At 40.3% G+C, this 22,156-nt stretch overlaps 1 protein-coding gene across 11 annotated transcripts in view; it reads right to left on the bottom strand.

The window, feature by feature from the left end:
* Positions 1–2,560: 2,560 nt before the first annotated feature.
* Positions 2,561–22,156, bottom strand: part of adgrb1a (adhesion G protein-coupled receptor B1a) — a 167,364-nt gene continuing 147,768 nt past the window's right edge. For 6 of the 11 annotated variants that reach the window (XM_069143478.1, XM_069143477.1, XM_069143479.1 and 3 more), the window contains 8 exons: positions 19,167–19,265; positions 13,017–13,188; positions 11,340–11,435; positions 11,200–11,239; positions 8,817–9,478; positions 7,075–7,110; positions 6,718–6,876; positions 2,561–4,377 (listed from right to left, as the gene is read on the bottom strand). In XM_069143478.1, the coding sequence (XP_068999579.1) occupies positions 4,183–4,377; positions 6,718–6,876; positions 7,075–7,110; positions 8,817–9,478; positions 11,200–11,239; positions 11,340–11,435; positions 13,017–13,188; positions 19,167–19,265 (1,459 nt within the window). In that variant the 3' untranslated portion in view covers positions 2,561–4,182. The remainder of the gene's footprint in view (positions 4,378–6,717; positions 6,877–7,074; positions 7,111–8,816; positions 9,479–11,199; positions 11,240–11,339; positions 11,436–13,016; positions 13,189–19,166; positions 19,266–22,156) is intronic. The other 5 variants (XM_069143480.1, XM_069143482.1, XM_069143481.1 and 2 more) reach the window with 2 other exon arrangements.

Here is a 22,156-nt window from a genome sequence, read left to right as displayed (position 1 = left end):
GCTTAACCAATGTCATTTACTTGGCCATTGCCAGCCTGAGAAACATCACATGCCGGTGCTGGCATTGAAGGCTCTCCATCTCCTTGATTAAATGACGACAAAAAAAAAGACAATAGAAGGAATTTTCTGGCTTGATTTTTCAGCTTTGGTACAATCTGCAGCTCTCACGGTTGCTAGGTGACAGGAGCGGCGCTACCCTAAAGGCAGGAACAGCTGGTTCAGCAAATATTAGACCAGATCGGTTTGCAGCCCATGAATTGGGATCGAGCTATCGGCACCAGCGACGTGCAGTGACTTCCTGGAGTTTCTGTTGGTTGCCTGGCAACCTGACCATAAAGACTGCAGAGGGTCACCAGGGCAAAATATGACAAACAACTGTTACACATGCAATCAGCGAGTGCAAGCGTGGCGAACGTATGGGACACAAGTTAAAATAAGTGAACACCCAAATTACTTTTCAAAGAGGGACAGAGACATGGGATTCAAAAAGATGAAAAAAAAAAACCGTTGCCCATGCACACACATTTCTACAGGTAATTACCCTTGATTTTTTTTTTTACGATGTAACCAGCTATGGTTACTTCCTGTAGGACTCAGGATATTGTTCATATCCTACAGCCTTACAGTCTGGCTATGAGTAGCTTGTCCCCAATGCTAGTGCAACTGATTAGTATTATTGGGCCCTATTTTAGTGCCCGGCGCAACACCAATCCTGCCGCGTTGGTATTTTCATGCAGTATATTGGAATGTTCTTTGTTCACTTTGACATTAAATTAATACCAGTGTTTGCCGTCTCTAAGGCAGAGGCTTTTGTCTTTTTTCATTGAACCGCTTCCTACACTGGGCAGCGGTTCTCATCAAAGAGTTATTTAAAATAAGCCCATGATCGGCCCATGGAGGCCGCCTCGTACTGTAGTCCCTTAAATTTAACGACAAAGGCCTCAGCCTCTGGGACAAGTATGTCAGTTTCATCCTGTGTGATGTTTGGATGGCAGTGTTGGTCTGCTCCTTCTTCATTCATTAGAAACTGAAAGTGAATGAGAAGACCTGGTTTGATCAGCTATGATTAAAGTTGTCTGTTACACACCTAATTATTTATTCCTCCTACTTCACCACTGCACCACGCTGTATTCGCCAAAAATCCAACATGTTTGCCACACCTACTTGCGCCACTGGCACACCTGCGCTGCACCCAGCTGGTCAAAATATTTGAACTTTATTTTCATATATGTGGATTGTTTTACATTTATACATGTTTTCATGTGCATTGAAAACTATTTTTGTGGAGCGAGTCTTTTAAATATATATTCCAAAATACATTGAAAAATGATTTCTTACGCATGCATTTCTTTTAGACTTATCTCACTATATGTGTTTGTGAGAGTGACCTTGGAGTTTACTACTCTACGAATAAACATCCAACCTCACTGTAGGTCGATCCATTCTATTTTGAATAACTGACCGTAGACAACTCTTGAAAAGAAATAAACAACAGTTTACTGAAAGGCTTTCAAAGCCAAATGTTTAACACATTTGGAACTGATATTTAAACAGAATAGAAAAGCCTCTATAAATAAACAGTGCCCTGCAATCAGGCTGAAACAAAATCATCTCTACATAAATCAGCTGGCAAATTACTCAACAAAATACGCCCCTCTCAATGGACATCCAGAACATATGGGTGAAACTACAATATTTATCATCATTAATATGTTTTGAAGAGGGGCATAATTAAGAGGATGAGGAGCTCGCCAGTCTGATCTCCTCGGAGAGGTTGTTCTAGAGAGTGGGAGTCCCAACAGAAATACTTGTTGTACCAAGTTCTGCTCTCACTTCAATTTACACAGACACGCACGCATGAACATATTCTCAAATCAGCTACGATCAAGTAAGGAACTATGCAGTCAAGTCTGCAATACTGTTTCCCCTGGTTAACTAAACATACACCAGGATATGATCGGAGTCCCTCTCACTGGCGCCTGCTGTTTCCTGCCTGTGCTTCTGTCAGACCCCTCTACACCACTCAAACTAAAGGAATATTGAGTGTGATCTGGCAACACAAAACTATCTACACTCCATAAATGCCTCACTTAACCAGTTCTTATTTTTTTCCTATGTTCATAAGGACTTACATTTTCTAATAGAGGCTCCAAAAATAAACTAAAGAAAATAAAATCCTCGCTCAATTCAAAACACTCAGCCCAGCATAATTGGCTTGCTAAGCTAATGTTAGCGAAGTGTATTACTATGAAATTAATGAGTCACTTTTTCTGACTTGATAACTCTTCTGCTATCGTTTACACCACATTCTAGTCCATCACAAATACACATTTCAATGTTTTTATAAAGTAGAAAAAAAAAGCAACTGGCCCAAATTTTTTAAGTTTCCAAGAATTGTGGAAAAGTGTCTTTGCGAAACAGGGCATCCGTCCAGCAAAAAAAACCAACAATCATGTTTCAGTATTAGGAAGAAATCCATTTCTCTAACACCAGGCTGAATGTATTGTGATTACATGAATAATTATATGTGAAAAAAATAAACACACTAGTGTTGTTTTATTATATAGATATGCTTTTATTAGAAATAAGACACATTCATTTTGTGCTCTGAAAACTGTACATTAATAAAGAGGTGACCCCAGTAAAATAAAAAGAGTGAGGGGAGGTGGGGAAGGTGTGTGTGGCAGGGTGGGGCGCAAATCAGTGTTCAGAGGAAGGTAGGGGGGGACAGGGGTGGGCGGTCACGGTTTTTGATAAATACAGATCTGAGGGAGTGACTGGTGGTGAAATCAAAACACACACTGTTACATTGCGATACAGAACACTCACATAGTCCAGTACCCTGAAAGGACAGGGGGAGGGAATGGGAGGATCAGTATCAGAATAATCATGTTCATATTTATAATAATGATAACTATCCCCAAGCACAGTAAGAAAGATATTTATAGGCTAAAATCCATTCTGTAGAACTCTGTTGAAATAATTACAATGCTGTACATCAGGACTCCAAAAGAGCCTTGTGCTTTCTCTGTGTGCAACCACCGTCCCTCGGGCCCTCTCTGCCATGTATATATCACCTTGAAGCATTTTACCATATGTATTTATAAATCTAGTCATTTACTCATCTTCCAATACTCAACTCACGCACACGCACACGCACACGCACACGCACACGCACACACACACACTTCTTTCCTCAGTACCTTTGAAACACCATCATGTTTAGCATTTATTGTACCAAGCTTGCTCGTACATCAAGAAACTGACCCAAGCAAAGTGTGTTTGTTGAATGCGGCTCCTTTCCGGACGCGCTGACGTCCATGAGATTGAGGTTGAAGGCAGATTAGAGCGCAAAACCCGCCAGCCCACACTCCGGCAACTCTGAGGTGTCCGTCAATGAGAAGGCAACCTGCCGTTTTGGCTCGGGGGTGATGTCTTACATTTTCTTTTCACCACCTCTCCGTTTGCGTGTCAATGCAGGGCCGACCTTGCCCCACTTGTATCAGAGGAGGATAAGGGAGCTGGAGCCAAAAGGTCTGGGGTGAGTTGTTGGGGGGAGAGAGCAGCACTGAGGGGCACAGGGGTGAATGTTTGGCAGTCTGCCTCCTCAAAACCCTTGTTCATTTGTGTTGCCAAGACTGACGTTGAAAAAGAAAGAAAACAAGAGGCCTCTTGAGCAGCTCCTCAGGAAAAGAGAGAATGGAACAGTAATGCTACAATACACTCAACAGTGGAAAAAAAGAGACATAATCATGATTATTACATTGCAACCATTTAATACAGGGGTAAACATCGCATGATTACCTTTGTTATGCTGTTTATTACATGATCGTATGATGCACATATAGTCGCTTTATCTGCTACTTTGGCAATCTCTCTCCAATGTGAGCCAGCAGACCACGAAGATGACCAGTGTTTTGTTGACATCAAAACATCAAATAAAGCAATGTAGAAAGAGACACCGTGTTCCTGTTCTCTCTTTAATTGGCTAAATTGATTTTTTTTTTTTGTGTTGATATTGTGACTCCCCTCCTCAATCTCCTCCCCCCTGACGTTCTCACAGTGGGCTTCGTCCGCCCTTTGAGTAGAAGTACAGAGCAGGGCAGTGTGTGTGTGGTGTGTCTGCTTGTTTGTCTGAGAGCATTGGGGAAAAAAAAGAGGAGTTGTGGGCGTGTGAGGCCGTCACACCTCCGTCTGCAGGTCCATGATCTCCTGGCCTACGAGAGGAATGGTGGCACTGGTCTTCTCCCACTCCACCGTCTGCAGCTCCAGTGGGGAGGCTGCCACCGTCTCCAGGTCCTTCCTCACCCACGCTGGAGGGGAGTGTGTCTTCCGGATGCCTTCCCATGCCCTCTTACTTGGGGTTTGCTGCTTGTCCTGGTGGGAAGACGGAAAAAAAGCACGTTTGTCTGACATCTTCATAAAATCTGAGATGAGCTTCAATTGTTTTGTTGCCATGTCACATTGCCATATATGTTGATTTCCTACATTTCTTAAAGGAATAATTGAACATTATAAAAACTATGCTCATTCAGTTGCTTGCCGAGAATTAAACAAAAAGATCGCTCTCATGTTTGTGTTAAGAATGTAGCTGGAGAAAAGGTGATTAGCCTCACTTAGCATAAAGGCTGAAGACTGGGTAGAACAGTTTGTCTGGCTTTCTGAAGTTCAAAAATACCATCTATGAGCACTTGTAAAGATCAAGAATTTATGTGTTGTATCTCATTTGTTTAAGCCATCTTTGTAGTTTATGTTTTGGGCCTATTTCTGCCTTATTTGACAAATAATTTATAATCACAGGAACATGGTTAATAGTTTAAACTCAAGTAGACACTTGTGAAATTAAATTAATTAAATTCAATATATTACTTAGTTTATTGCTATGAAAATGAAGGATAATGAATGCATAATTTTGTTTCTTCTTTTTTTGTGTGTTTTACTGAGATCTAAAGAAAATATGTATTTCATGTACACATGTTGCACTCAATGATAATGAAAATAAAAGGGGGATTGGACCATACTTATTGTATTACTTATTATTTACTCAACAGCAGAAGCAGCTATAATCATCTAATTTCACATATTTATAGCTTTTTGGGTGATACAGACCTGAGTGTTGGCTAATGAGCAACTTGTTTCACTTGTAAGCAAATTGTAAATGCCGGCTTCCACACATCACTCAGCATTGCTCAAAATGGTTAATCCATACACAAACATAACTGAAAAGTTTTGGTTTGGAAGTTATGAGATGGAATTAACAGACAGCCATGAACAAAAAGAGGCAAATCCACACATTCTCAGAGTATTCCTCATAATCCCTCTTTTGACAAACTCTGTAAAATGGACATAAACTTGTGGATTCAATCATAAGTGGGTATATGCACAAACTAAATATACCAATAAGGGGTGGGGTGCATCTATGATTGTGGCTAAGGCACATCCTCAAAACACATCTTGTATGCACGGTGGAGAAGTAGTTCTCTCTGCCTCTTCCACTCCGCTTTTATGTGGTTGTTGAAAAGAAGCTAATTTTGTGTAATTCTGCAAAACCATTGCACATATCTGATTCATGAAGTTGGACTTACACCTGACTCCAAAGCTGTTAAACAAACAGAGCTCATGGGCTTTTGCAGCAGAAGTAAATGGAAATCATCTGCTGCCATTGAAAGACTGCAGCTACAAAGCCAACATGGATCCACTTCAGTCCCTGCTGTTTGGCGTTGAGCTTGACACTAGTTGCCACTGATCCAGTCCCAACCTAGTTTCCCACAAAGATTTAAGGTTCACACTCATCTTCTGAACGAGGAAAGTTTATCTGTGCTCACTTTAAGTTAAACGTATGTACGTACAAGCAGGATTTGTCAAATTTGAAGTAGTTTGGAGCCAATCTTGGGCAGGCGTCTTGTGTCCAGCAATATACAGATTTTGGATTTGTCAGGGAGTGAACGAAGATGTCACTTTTACACTTTTTACATGTTTTGAAGCATGTCTGTATGGGGCCTTTGAACTAATGGCCATAGTTTAACAGTCAAGTATATATACATATATATATATATATATACAGTTTACTTATATCCGAGACTTGTGATTCAGAAGTTGACTCTTGATACCAAATTTGATATCAATAGCAATGAGTCAACCAAATGTATTTGGACATGCATTGATATGCTTTGAAACATTTGAGGTGTTTCCTCCTTTTGTTCTAAATGTTCTGTGCCACCGTTTGCATATTTGGGTTTTTGTCACCAATCATCTGAATCAAATGTAAAATATCTCCATTTATGACTTCAGGTTCTGTTGCTGTTATTGTCCATTGTCTTCATATACGGTGCCTTCATTACCGACGGTCCTATAGACAAACATACTTTTTTTTGGAATTCCGTACCGAAAGATGGATTCTTCGTACGTCCCGATCCACTTAAAATTTGAGTTCAGAGTAGCATGTATTTTGCTAGAGCCAAGGCTGCTTGCTCAACATTTGGAGGTGTGTTTTGGCAAAGGTTGTAGTTGTAGTTTGTATGCCTACCCACAATATGTCCCTACATGACCCCACAGGCACTAACACTGTAAGCAGTTACAAAATGCAATCTTTAAAATATCTGCGCTAAACAGGCAACTCCGCACAAGTGTGGCAATTTGTGCTCATCATAAGAGGAAAGGGGAACATTAGGTATTGGGGAGGGGAGGGGCAGAACAGAATAAAGTTGAACTCTTTACACTCATGTTGGTCTTGTCGCTGCTGGCAGAGGACACACTCCATCTTTTGGCAGCTTTGGCGTCAACAGGTGGAGATTCTCTATCCTTGTCTGCACTGTGAATCTTCCTGTTCAGGTCCTGAAACATGTCCTGGTGGCGTTTCCGGGTGTGCATTATTTTCTACACAGGAACATTGCACATTACGTACAAGGTAAACAGCACAGGCTACCATCAGTCCTACTTTCAGTCCTACAGTCAAACGCAAACTTTGAAAAATAAATCTATGCAAAAATCAAGAGGTCTGAATAGCTAAGAGACATTTCAGTTTTTTGGTCTAAGTCTAGAAAGCTCTGCAGGAATCAAAGAGACTAAAATTACCTCAAAGTCAAGCTCTGCATAGCGTGATTTTCGTCTCTGGGGGGGAGATGAGACAGAGAGATTAAAGATGTGTCTTGATATTGTGTGCCTTACGAGCAGAACTGCTCAAGTGTTTTTCAGTGTTTTGTTGTGTATGTCCACATCCGTCAGTTAAGAAAGGGTGTTTCGAGGACTCAGAGGAGAGGAGTGAGTCATGGGGGAGGAGACAAGGTTCGCTGCTGGTCATTCTGACCCTGTTGGCACAATTTTGCAGTTAACAGATTGTGACCGAATGACCTTTAAGTCCTCCGTCACGGAGTGGTGAAGGAAAACATGACCTTCAGGCTGCATGGTTGCTGTGGCAGCTGCCGCCTCACACGGCATTATGGAAGTATGTTTTGCCCTGAAGTGAAAAGACACCAGCAGGCAGATGTCTGGGCCGCTGTGTGCCGATCGCCATGTCGTCTCATCATGCAACTGCTGTCTGCACGAGGAGCTGTGTTAAAACTAACCTTTTCAAAGATGCTGTCCTTAAATGGGGCCAGAAAAGGCTGAAATATTTCTGGTGATGCAGTGTTTGTTGTGAATGAAATCGGGGGGATTGGTGGTCAGATCGGAGATAACCCGAGCAATGAAGGCATTGCTTCTCTGGGAGATTCAATTGATAATCCTTTTATTGAGTCCTAAAAACAAATATTCAGTTTATTAATGTAAGCCTTCCTCATTGATCATAGCTGTTAATTATTTCTTCATGGAATGCTGTGTTGGTCAAATGCAACATTTGCATTTGCAACGGCTTTCTGCAATGATTTCTATCCCACAGGCAACCTATGGGACAGAAATCATTGCAGAAAGCCGTTCCTTTAGTTTACCATATAAATGGCTCCAATTCATCCAAAACAACACACAGCGCACTGTCATGATAAGCAGCGTCATTCATGGAGAGAAACACAGCAGCTAATTTTGAGTTAAACTCTAATGTGCCTGTATTGAAAGAGTGATAATAAAGAGGACTTATGATGAAAACAAAGCGATGTTTACCACAGTGATACTACCATAAATTCTCAAACAGAAGTCAGTAAAAATCATCATGGCAGGTAGGATTATCTGAGTTAAAATATCAAATGTGGTGAACTCTCCATAAGGTCCATTTCTAAAGCACTAAACCCATCGCAACAAGCGTCAATATTCTCATGTTGTACTCACCACCTTGTTGTTTAACAGAAATACTCCTTTTATTCACTAATTTATTCCTATCACTTTTTGTCTATATTTGTAACAACTGTTGTCGAAAGTCAGCACATCCAGCAGATTATGACCAATGAGCTGCTTGAAGGTCTTTCTCAGTTTTATTGAGAAATTTAACAGTGCTATGAATAAAAGCGTATTCATTGGGAAGAGTATTTCAGTTAAAAAGAGAAGAGTGGGGAACAATTCGGAACTTATCAAGAAAATTGGAACATGGTTGAAGAGTTGTATTGCATTGACAGCAAAAACTATCAACAGTGAAGTAAAACAGGTCCACATCAGAAAACGTACTAAAATAGAATGTGATTCAGTAATAATTCAGGGAAATTAAAAATACGGCCCCTCTCTAATATAAGCCAGGCTTGGTTTTGTTCTGCAATGCTCAAAAATATTTGAGAATTTATGATACAGAGTACAAAACACAACTTTTTATGACGTCTCATTTTAAATATGAAGTATGATGCGGATAAGGCATTACCGTAACAATAATATGCTTTTCAGTTTAGTGGTCTTACCTCCAGTGAGCTCATAGACAGTGTGGAGATGGTCTCACTCTTTGACATCACACCAGAGTTTCCGGACTCTCCCCCATCACACATGCTGTTGACCACCTGGGAGTCTCTGGGCATGTTCTGCAGATTGTGTGCAGGTGAGTCTCTGTCAGAGCATGACACACTGACCTGGTCAGCAGGCAGGCTCTTCAGCCCAAAGCCAGGCACCGGCTCTCCACTGGCAGGGTTAGCCAGGTGGATGAGCCTGGTCTGAGGCAGCTGCTCAATGCCGATGTTATACTTGGCCGTCTGCTCCTCTTTCCCCTTGCCAGGTTTCAGGGTGCCTGTGTTGTTTGTTGGTAGAATGACGTATCCCGGGCCTTTGCCAGCGCCCTCCGAGCTGCTGCCCTCGCCATTCCCTCGAGGCAGATCTCCATCCAGCTGCTTGAAGAGCTCTCCGTCACAGATGTAAATGGATTTGGCGCCCGGCAGCTCGGTGCTTATTCCTTTCGTGGCGCCCTTCTCCCTGCGCAGCGTCAAAGTGTGGCTGGTGTAGTCCGCCACATTCTGGAGGTGAACCTTGGCCATGCTGGCCGGCATGGTGTTAAAGTTCGAACCCTTCTGAAGGGTGAGCGTCCCGGCGGAGGCCTTTTCCTCCCCCTGGAGGGATGAGCGCTTCATGGTACCTAGAAACAACAGAAAGACAGAAAAGCCATGTGAGATAAAGGGCCTGATTTACCTACCCGGGTACCCTGAGACCAAAAAAAACAGCTGTTGGATAAGCATTGTGTGTCCTGGTTCATGTAAAGACATTAAACAGATTTATCATGCACCATGTAAAACAAGTACTATCGCTCCAGCATGTTCAGTGTCTATCTCGGTGTCCTTCCAGTTGGACGTGCCCAGAAAACCTCCAACGGAAGGCGCCGAGGAGTCATCCTAATCAGATGCCTGAACCACCTCAACTGGTCCCTAAACACGTAGAAGTAGCAGCTCGAGCTTGCTCTGGATGTCAGGGCTCTGTACCCTATCTGGACAGCTCAGCCCGACAACCCTGCAGATGGATTTCAATTCAGCCGCTTGTATCCGCAATCTCATTCTTTCAGTCTCTACCCAAAGCTCACGACTATAGGTGAGGGGAGGTGAGTGTAGATCGACTGCTAAATCCCCCTTCGGTAAAAGGGTCCGGTGCAACGTTTGCTTTACTGCTGACACCACACTAATCCGTCTGTCAATCTGCCCTCATTCGTGAACAAGACCCCGAGACATTTCAAATTCTTCACCTGACGGCAGGCACTCCCAACCCAAAGGGAGCAATCCACCATTTTCCGGTAGTGAACCATGCCCTCAGACTTAGAGGTCCTAACTTTCATCCCAGCCATTTCACAGCGGCTGCAAACCACCTCAGTGCATGCTGAAGGTCATGGTCTGATGAGGCCAACAGAACCACATCATCTGCAAAAAGCAAAGAAGGGATTCCCAAACCACCAAACCGGACATTCTCCTCCCTGTAGCTGCACCTTGAAATCCTGTCCATGAAAATTACAAACGGGATTGGTGACAAGCGACAACCCTGGCGGAGGTCAACACCCGCAGGAAATATGTCAGACTTTGTGCCGAAAATACTCACAATTCTCATTACGGTTGTATATGAACAGCTCTAGTGAGTTATTTTTATCCAAAATATCAAAACTTTTAATAAAAACATGGCTGACAAGGAGCCTGACTTGGGGCATGTTGGCTTAAGGCGGCATTCATATCCCGTACCAAGTCTAGACTGAGAAACAACATCAGACACCGCTCCATTGTAAATATCCAATGATCGTCCTCTGTGGTCCCTCCTCCTACTTGACACATACAAAGAAACAAAACAGCCATCATTCTCCGTTCTTTTCTCGATCAGGCCTGTCTCTGTCTCAATAGCTTTTCTGCTCCAGATGCTTGTCTTGATATCCTGTCTCAAGAGATAATCAGATTTTCACTCCCAGCAGATTTCAGAGTGAGCTAGTATCTGATGCAGCAGGGTCGGGAGGGACTTAATTATACAGCGGCAGTGTAGGAGAGACTCAGACAGCCCTATTTATCTGCATATAACTGCTCAGCACACATTCATCCCAGTCCCATCAGCCGCGGCTAAACTGCGTTATGCAGCAATAATGTGCTGCATCTCTTGTCAAAACATCTTCTTGGCAAAGGGAGGCTGCTGTGATGTTTATTGTACAGCTCAAGTGCAGAATTGAGCGGGAACATGCCCCACATCTGTTCCGACAACACGGAGGAATTTGAAGTAGTGGAAATACAAAGAGGAGGCACAAAGAGACATCTGTAATTTCCGAGCAGCAGTCCCCGAAGTCAAATCACATGCACACACAAACACAAGCTGAAACACGGTCAGCATGGAGCTTACCTGATCTGCAAGCCATATCCACATCTTTCTCAAAGTCAGTCTGAGGGCGGAAATAATAAATATTATATTAAGTTTGCACATCTTGCCGATAATTGATAATACATCCTGAAAAGTGAAAATAAACAGATGGCTCTTCATACCATGAGCTGAGCATGGCCGTTCTGGAAAGACCCTCCTGAATCCCCATTAGCGTCTTCCTGCCGGTCCACCACACGACATTTCACCGCCTCTTGAACCTGCACAAAACAATGAGGGCACAGATCACGATCTCAGTACAGGTACGATATTAAAATATCAGTTCAAAAATAATGAGTAGCCTTTCATAAAGAAAGGTGAAAATCCAAAGCCTTTTTAGGCTTTGGAGGCAAAGATGTTCATTAAACCACATAATACAAAAGGTGGCCAGTCTGGGCTACAAGTTTGTCCTAATGGCAGCACTTCAAGCTAAAGGTCATGTTGTTCATTAAATCAAAATGCTTCACCCCAAGGGTACAATGAATGTCCTCGGGGAGTGCCATGGCCATCTGCACCCTTGCAGCTGGACCTAATGAATTTTGAGATTATGGACCTCGTCGACCATAACGGCCGTCGTCAAGAAGGATTCTCATCATTTTGAATATTTATTTATTTTTCACTTCAGTTCAGTTTTGCCATTCTTTTTCATCAGTTAGGTTATTGAAAATGCCGTCTTCAAGACTTGTGCAGAGGCGAACCTAAATGCGCTTCGATGGACGGAACAGCACAGCAGGGGTGTATTTACAAAAGTAATTAAAACTTTTTTTTTTAATGAATCATTACGATTTTGTTAATTATATCTAAAATTAATATGACTCTTGTCTATTGAAGTGCATGCGAATCAGGCGTGCGTCAGGATGCAGCAGGGAGCCAAAGCTCGTGGATAATAGTGGTGGAAAGCAACAATTGTGTTGTTGCCGGGGAGAAACTTGCCTATTTTCAATGCGCTGTGAGCGGCCACATAGTCATGTTGACGAACTTAAGTGCCATAGCGGCACACTTTAAACCTTTTCCACTGAAGGTAATGCACGTTGAAGTAGTGTTGACAGTCCGGCCTGTCTGGGGGAAGAATTCCTGAAGCATTGTAAGGGTCTCTGTTGCAGAGAGTTTGGAGTCATAGATTATTCCAATTTATAGTGTTCATCCAACTGGAGATATGTGATGACAGTCTGGGAATGAAATGGTTATTGAGTAAATTATTGACATTTGGCCTGAAGGTGATGCTAAAGCTAACATGAAAAACATGATTGAAGATTAGCGGTTTATTCCCTGGAAATATGGATGTGCATAATAAACTTTACAGTGAGGGTATGGTTTGGTGAGGAAAGGTTAGGGTTTGAAAAAAACAAAACAAACATGAGGATACACTGTAAGGCATTGGTCACCAACCATAAAAGAAGCTGGTTTGGGTGGAGCTCAGCTAAGTGAATACATGTTACAAAACATGAGCAGATCACAAGACACTTTCATTTGGTCAAAGTACCTCAGAGGAAAAGAGGTTGGACACCCCTGGTCTAAGGATGCATCACTGACCAAGGACCATCATGACCATGTTGATCAAGGGGGAACTTTCTTAGGAATCATTCTCTTCTATCTGCAAGTCTTGTCAACTTCTGTCAAAATTGGCATGAAGTTTTGTTTTCAATACATCTCAAAGTAATTTTTGGACTGATAAACTGACGTACCAACATAACCATCTGCTGTCAGTACAAATTTGATTTTGGCCTGTGTCAGCATTGAGTGATAATGCACAGTGTTCATGGAAAAATCTTAAATTGTGAGTGAGTTTTCATACAAGGTACCTCTCTGCGAAGGATGCAGTGCACCATGACAATGACAAAACCTTCCAGTGAATCAAATACTGCAAAAAGGATCTGGAAGAGCGCAGAGCGCCGGTCAGTGATGGCCAAGACAGCTGACATCCATGTGAGGGCCAGGAGAGGCAAAACTACACAGGAGCTCCACAATGATGCCCTGCAGGATGGGAAGAAAACCACAGTCAGGAGCAGCACTCATGGACATTTGTTATCATTATACTGTAAAACATTTCATATTTTTCAATAACTAAGATTCAAATATTTGTTTTAATATCTAAGGCAATTTTCTATAGAAAATAATTCCAAGAGATAAACTCGATTCCTTTTCCTTTGTGACAGCAATACAGAATGAAATGCTTCAAATAATATCAAACTAATCTCCTTCTTGCCCTTCATTAGCTGTCCATCCTGTTAGCATACTGTTAGCAGCCTTCAACTTTAACCATGCATAAATACATAACATCACAACAAATAATTATGTTATCATCACAAACAAAAACATACATCCATTATCTGCAGATATATATGTTTGTAATTCACATATATTACATGCATGTATGTTTAAGATGATTCAATCAAACCATAGAGGATCTAGTGCCACAGGAAAGAGAGGAAGGGAGCGAGGGTGAGCAGTGGAGAAAAAAACAATAGTAATGAGGCTGAAACAGAATACAGAGACAAAGGAGGACAGAGAGAGAGAGAGAGAGAGAGAGAGAGAGAGAGAGAGAGTCTGAAAAGTGTCATTCCTGCCGTTCTTGCTCCCACTTTGCTGTTCTTTGTTTTCGGACTCATTCCATTTGTTCTAATGTTAGCAATAGGAATTTATGAGGACAATAACTACTCTTGATGTGACTGCTGCAAAATAATATTTCACTCAACTCCTCTTACTAAACACAATCAGCAGGTTTGGTTTTAGTTGAAGAAAATTCCAGAGGTGGAAAAAGTAGGTACAAAAAAAAACATGCTAAATGCAACAGTTCCACTTCCACATCACCAATTCCATCAATATAAGTCATTTTATACCAAAGAATATTTTTCTCTCAGCAGCTGGTCCATTCCACTTGATCAGTGTTAAGCTGCTGTCAAAAACACTTCATATGGGTGTTTCATATTATAACTACACTCAGAAAGAGTATAGTTATCTCATGACCATCGTGCTGCTACAATATTGTTGACGTCTATAAACTGTGCAGGAAGTGTTCTGATTCACTGACAAGAACTTAACTCTGATCCAAAAAACTGCAAAGTAGAAGGGACTGGAATTAATTGTTGAGCGAGGGCGAGAAACAATTTTGCTAAAAAAACAGAAATTCTGACATTGTTGTTGATGCTATTAAGCATTGCTATTCCTACACAGATGAAGGTATTTCATTGTTTTGTTAGTTTTTCAATGTACTGCTGGCATTATAAAGGAACAAATAAACTGAAAAAGGGTGGATCGCCTTACATTAAAATGCCCGAACACCTTAAACTGTCTGCGTCAACATCTGGACTGTAATTATAACTAATGTTTGAAGCGGGCACACGCTTCCCTCAAAACATTACAAATCACTGCATGAGGACACAATCACTACAAATCACACAGTAACAAAGATTTAAGGGTGGTGGAGGCGTTCGAGGTGGGGGGGTGCCAGTGTCATTATTTACTCTCTGTCAAGATAATTTTCTTACAGACGAGACAAAATTAGTTTTATTAAAATATAGAATAAAACTACTTGTAAAGCTCTAATAAAAAAGCTTTTCACACCACCCACTTACAATTTCTTTCAAAGGAAATCCCATTATGATTAAATTGTGTCTATTTGTCATGTGTTCTTGTTTAAATGCCATCTTGATCAATAATGTCATTTTCTTAAGTTTATTATCTAGTTTTCATTCAATTAGTTATTTTGCAGAGTAACATGTGAAACATAAATGTTTTCCTGGAGAATGTAGTTGTGTAAAAAAAAGGAAAACCACAAAGTGGAGATGTAAAAATTCTACACAACTCAATTGAAAGCTGCTTTCCACCTCTGGTATTAAACTGTGCTAAGCTAACAGTATTTGTTTTTGCTGATGTTGAGCATAATTTTCCTTCAATTCATTTAAAAAATTGGATGCATCCTGTTATGTGAAGACTTTTCCACCTTCCTCACAGTAACACTCTGGAGCACATTAGCATTACATCAACAATACTTTTGGCATTAAAGTGGTCAGAGTCCAGTACTGCATTCAAAAGGGCTGAAACCTATCCAAAGGACAATTCCAGTTATTTTCAGCCTGGACCTTGTTTTTATTGTTATTTAATTTTAATGAATGTTATTTGACAGGGAACGCTGTCCTCCATGACAATCCAACATTAAGTAAAACCAGAAGATGATTCCAACATAGATCTCTTGACCACACCCATATGGTATTAGAAAGGCTGGTATATGATCATATTTACAGTATTTTCAGTGACTAAAATCTGCTGACTCAGTTTAACCTTTCAACAGTTTTTAGCTCGGGCTGACAACACGATGTTCATCTGGCGTTACGAAACATGTCAACACAAGCATGACTTTATGTTACATTATGTATGCATAACGATGTTGGCTGCGTTACACAAAAAAAAAATCTATTCTACAGCTGGTATTTAAAATAGAGGCTGACGTAACTTTAAATCATGGCCTAGATTTAACACTGTTATTTGAATATTTTGAGTGTTCTACTGAGACATATGTATTTAATTTAGAAAGATACTCTGTAGTGGACACAGAAAATACATAATACGCAGGAAAGAAACAGAATCAGGGGTAGGAATAACCGGATTGGGATGGAACGTGGTTGGCAACAATATAAGTTGCTGAGACCAGGGAAGATATTATTATTTGAACATTTGAAAGTGTTGCTTTAAATTTATGTAAATATATGGTTATCCCTTTTTAAAAAAACTCTGTAATTAATCATTAACGGGTGAGACAGGATTGGGAGGAACAATGATGACATCAGGACAGGACGAGGTTGGCAACAACAAAAGTCATGAGTACATGATAAAGCTTGAAGAAAAATTATCTAAACATTTAAAATTGTGTTATTTTAACAATTGTATTCAGATCTATCCATAGTATTCACAAAATTGGTCTGTAGTCAGCATGTGAAATTTGCATATATATATATATATATATATATATATATATATAATATGCTGGACTTAAAAAAAAAATCGGAATTACAGCAGCTAGATAGGGATAGGACGAGGTTAATAACAACATATGTTATGCAACCATAATGGAACTGGGAGACACATTCATATTTAAATATTCAAAATGGTTTCATCATAGAGTCACCCATAATATTTAGAGATAACCCTTAAGAAACTGATAATATAGCCTATTTCCAGAGTAAATGATCGTGACAGGACAAAGTTGGCAACAACATAAGTAATCGGACCAGAAAAACCTATGTTTATGCATACATAATACACATGTATTTAAAGCTACCAATGAACCAATGATGAGCTGTAGTCAATATTGGAAATACACATACATCCATGAAACAGAATTAGGAGAAGTGAGGGAATCAAGATATACAGTACCAGTCAAAAGTTTGGACACACCTGCTATAGAAATAACACAAATAGAATTATGAAGACAGCAAGAGAGCAAAAAAAACCTAAAATGTAAAACATTGTAGTGTTTAGGATTTTTACGTAATTCATAGCTATGTCTGCACAGGGGTGGATCAACAAGTTCAGAGACTGCTCCTGTTGTGTGTGACAGCACCCTGATGTGCACAGAGCTCAGAGAAACTACAACCTTCGTACTCCAAATTTGGTCACTTTCTGTCAGCACAGCATGACAATTTCAGCCTTAGTCTTTCAGCTGCACCTCTTGCAGTAAAAGCAGACGGTGGAGCAAATACAAAAATTTGGCTTAATTTTTATATCTCATAAGTACAACAAGAACAAAGCTTTAGTACTTAAATCAGTCTTTGACATAGAATTATGAATTGGTGTACAAAAGCAAAATGAAATGGGGTCTAAATCTCTCAAAAATAGTCAGGGAAAGCATATGAACTTTGTCACTCTTTGAAAAGTCTTTGAAAAGTAGAGCTCGTATCTCTATCAGTGCACCGAGCTCCACAGGATCAGCTACGATAAGTGTTGTCATTTTCAGAGATAATTGATTGGTTAGTAGGCGGTGCATTTTGATCTGTTATCTTAAACATAACCTGCTCCCGTATGTACATTTTCACCTTCTTTATAAAGAAAATTGTAAGTTTTAGATTAAAAGAAAAAATCACACCCTTCATGCAGCTGTCGCAGCTGCATCATCAAGAACAGGAGCTTTAAAAACATCTTAAAGACCTGATTCATATTTAGACTGTTTCTCTCCTAAAGATCTCTGAACTAACTTCAACAATGGTCTCATCTGAGTGCTGAAGGATGATTTAATTGTGAATGAACTCTTCCATATTTGATCTGATCATTCTCTCTTTATTAACCGCCTACGTACTGTAGGCTTTTGCAGTTGATGTAATTAAACCACCCTAAAAAGCTTTCGCAAATCAATAATTTCACAATTTGCATAGAAAGGATTTGTTAAAATCTGCAGCCAGGATTTAGAGTGCTTAATAGCACAGAAAGAGCAGTGGTACAATTTGCCATTGGACATGTGGAGTTATCACTTTATTTGTCCTGCTTGATCTTAGCTCTGAATTTGACAAGATTGATGACAGAAAGTTGAACACGTCATTGGAAGTAACTGCACCAGGTTGGTTAAAATCATATTTAGCTGATAGATTCCAATTTGTGCATGTCAGCGATGACTCTTCCATACAAACAAAAGTGAGTCATGGAGCTCCACAGGGTTCTGTACTAGGACCAATACTTTTCACCTTATACATGTTTCCCTTAGGTAATTTGATTTTCTTTCCTCACCGCAATTGTTTTTTGTTAAATTGTGTTGTAAGGTCTGAACCTTAGTATTTTAAGTTCTCTAAGATTACTTCTGTTGTTGTTTGGCATTATACAAAGAAAACTGAATTGAAGTGAACTGCATCAGAGGACCTGGCCACCACAATCACCTGACCTAAACCCAACTGAGAGTTTATGGATGAGTGGCACCACATAGGGAGCTCAGCATATGTGGACACTCCTTTAAGACAGCTTTGGGTAACAACCTCCTTGAAGTTGGTTAACAGGGGAAGATTTTGCCACGGTGTAATAAAAGCAAACAATGGCTGATTTAAGGAATCTAATACCTAAAACATGTTTTTCTTTGTTCAAAGAATTTCTATATTTCTACATATTTTTTCGGTTTTGTTTTACACTGTAGAAAATAGTAAAAATACAAAACCGCTGACTGAAGTATGTCCAAACCTTTGACTGGTACTGCATATAAAATACTGTCATATTGCCCAATCCCAGTGTGAAATATATGTTATAGTTATATATGCCTGATTCATTTTTTTCACATTGGAGTACTTAACCACTCGCTAACAAAAATGTGTGCTCTGTTTATGGAGTGTTAGCGTGTCACAGTACAGGCTATGAAGTAATATGATGTGTACTAATTGTTCAGTCACAGCTATTTAAGACATAATTTAGGAATTTAGAAGCTGTATTTGTGGGTTGTAGCAGAGAGCAACACTAGCTGCAAAAAGAAGTAACTATACAACTAACGTTATGCAGACGGTACGATCAGATTCTATTAGCACAACAGCTAGAAATATAAAATTATGGCCCAGGTTGAAAATAATGGAAATGATCCATCTAGGCACTCAGATCACACACAAACTGAGACAATACATGTGTATTGCTAGCCTCTCTCCATACAAAGCCATGGCCTCTCAATATCTATTCTAATCAGCTTTGTTACTCTGACTTACTTAAAAGACAAATTGACACACACTCATTCTCATTCAATCATCAAGCACATAATCATAATTATTTGCATATACACAGTTAACACAGTTTGTTTTCTGGAGCAGCACATAAGCTTTAAGGGTCTTGTAATACTGAGTGATATCCTCCCAGCCAGGGCATCAGGGGGAAAAAATGACAGAGGGATAAAGGACAGAGAACCAATCAAGTGAAGGAGAAGAGGGGAGGCGTACAGTAGAGGAGAGAACAGAGGCAACAAGAGTTAAGGAAAAATAATTAGCGGGACTAACATGGCGTTACTGGTAGCTGTGGTGGAAACGTCAGCCGAAGAGATAACTCCGCACTTGGCACATTTGAGCGTCATATTGTACAGTGGCACTGTCATCTGACTGCAAAGTCAAATTAACACGCTGTAACATACACAAACAGATACAAATGCACCTACACACAGACTCGCACAGATGCACGTGTGCACAACAGCACGCACAAACAGTCACGCACACACAGTGAGTCACAGTGTTCTCACACAATCTCTCTCTCAGGGTCCAGCTTGGAATTTGGTGTGTTTTAGGGTTTATCGGTGTGCGACTCAGGGGGGAGGAGGGACAAGTGGCAAAGCCATGGCCATTATTGGAAGTTTTCTTAATCCACATGGTGTCTGATTCTCTTCACAAATGACTGGTTTGATAGCCCGAAGGAACTGGGACTCCTCTGGGAGTTCACAGCTTTTCACCCACCCAACCATTTATCTGCTTGTAATCCAATAAAGCTGAATCTAAAAGCCTAATTTCATGCAGGTTTTACATCTCTGCTGCTCCAATGATCATGATGTGCCTCAACCTAGGGTCATCTTTGATTGTACTGACTGCTCATTACAAGCAATGCCCACCTCTCGTGCAAAGATTCATACACAGACACATCTGAAAGCTCCACTCTCACAGATCTACATAAACATGTGCTCCATTGAAGTCCGTTTTTATAAAGGATAAAACTCTCCTTCCATTGTGATTTGAGTGTTACATAACATCAATGCATCCAGTTTATTACAGGAATTAAGATTTGACAAGCAGTTAAGTGACCAGTAAACTTAGTTCTGCTAAGCTGATACTTAGCTCAAAGATCTGGAAGTAGAAGTCCTGTTCATTTCACATGTTCTACATGGGCCATGTAAAATGAACCGAGTCCAAAGGGAAAAGCCAATAAACAGTAAAAACCTGGAGACAAATTATAGTTTGGACTGACTGTCTGACTGCAAGTGCTCCTTCCCTGTGTGACTTACTCTTTTCAGTGCAGGCACAATATCTTATAGATAACCAGCATAGTGTTATCATAACTAATAGAACCATTGCCCAGAACTTAGTTGGAAATTCTAAGAAAATAACCTAAGACTTAAGGAGAGGAGACTGCTTCAAACCTAAATAGCTATTTTAGATTTCAAAAATCCAGTCACAGAGCTTAGTATTGTGTTTTAGGCAATGCAAGTGCAATGCGACTGTCCAACGACCACATTGTTTAAATAACAAAAATACTTGCTCCAAAAGGTTTGGTCAGGTGCAATGTTGGCGGGTCGCAGCTGTGTTCAACCAAGTTCTATTTTATTTTCATATTTTTTGGGATCATTGGTGACAAGGAGGCTGTGAGGGTTTCTTTAAAGAATGATGACCAATGATCCCAAAAAATATGAAAATATAGAAATAAAATAGAACTTGGTTGAACACAGCTGCAGGTCATTTTGACCCAAGGACAACACGAGGGTTAATTAGTTCACTAAATATGATGGTATTTACTTTCCATTTGTATTTCCCTCAGTATACACTTACTCCAGGTATGATCACCAATAAACAACTTCACTTTATCTTTCTTCAAATGCACAAATCTCCCAAAACTCCTCACACTGTTTACAACTCTGTATATCTCTCCACTGCTGTTGCATGACAAAGACAAACTATAACGCAGGAGATATTGACAAGTAATAACAAAGTAATCTGTTACCATATGGTCTCCTGCTAAACAACAATTAGTGCTGAGGGGCAGAGAAGATCGATTTTTGTAGCCTTTGGACGGCTGGATTAAAAATCACATCATGGAAGAAATTCAATTTCAACTAAAAGGGCAATTCAGCCGCTAAATGTACGCTGCAGGCACAGATATTAAAAAGCAATCAACACTTTTTTAAATCCACCATTTCCCTGGACCGAAGAATCGGGGGACAAAGGGTGGGTGGTTGGACGGGTGGAATGAGACACATTAAACTAAGTAAATAAATACATATCCAATATAGACAAACGTCACATCCATCGGGTACAACATAAACCGTCATCTATCGACTTTACAAGATGTGGGATGGAATTCTCGGCCAAGATAAATAGATAAACACTTCCATCTTAAATCTTCATCTTTGATTAACCAACTAATATTTACGAGTATACCTGTACATATACAGGCTTGACAACTGAAACAATTACAGCACCTGTTAGAGAGGAAACAAACTACAGTTCTGGTTTGAGTTGGGCCTCTCCTGTCTGTTTTAATTTTCTCAGTGAATTAGCCTCTAATTTCCAGAGAAAAGGAGACTCCACAGCGAGGCCTGTCTCCAAAGTGCGAGCCGACCTGCCTCGTGCAGATGCTACAATGCACTTGATTAGATTCTGCACAAATCAATTAGCTTCATTAAACACATATTGCATTTGATCCTTGAGAAACATATGCTGCAGAGGCACGTGGGTGAAGGGCGGTGTGGGGTCATCCAAAGGTAGAAAACCATTACACATCCTTTTTGTTGTTGTTGATGTTGTTGTTGTTGTTGTTGTTCACCAGTTGGAGAACTCCAAACAGCAACGGCAAGGCATAGCGAGGGCCGCAAGTCAGATTATATTCAGATAATTTAACCAACAACCAAACAGCCTGAGCAAGTTCAACATGTTTTATCCCCATTTATCATTTGCCTTCTCAACTATGAAGAGCTTGAGAGACATGATTTTCTACCATGTGCAGTATGTAGACAATCAAATTATCTCAAGTACAGAGCAATTGTACCATTAATTATGTTTCAATTTGTTTTGGTCATGATATGATGGGATCATAGTAGGCAGGGCGACTATTTCATTCGTAACTGTGATCACCATCTTTTTGAAATCACACCAGTGCAAATTTAACATATCCACTGGCCACTTCCTTTATCTCTTGTCTGTATGATACACTTTATGTATTCTTGCAGGAGGTGAACGCAAATGCGGGTGACATGACCCCTGTTTGCTTATTCAAGGTGATATGACACTTT

Source organism: Embiotoca jacksoni, unplaced genomic scaffold (assembly GCF_022577435.1).
Source record: "Embiotoca jacksoni isolate LCO1_2020_lvr unplaced genomic scaffold, fEmbJac1.0.p SCAF_11, whole genome shotgun sequence".
Classification (NCBI taxonomy): Eukaryota; Metazoa; Chordata; class Actinopteri; family Embiotocidae; genus Embiotoca; species Embiotoca jacksoni.
This window is presented reverse-complemented; position numbering and strand designations above follow the sequence as displayed.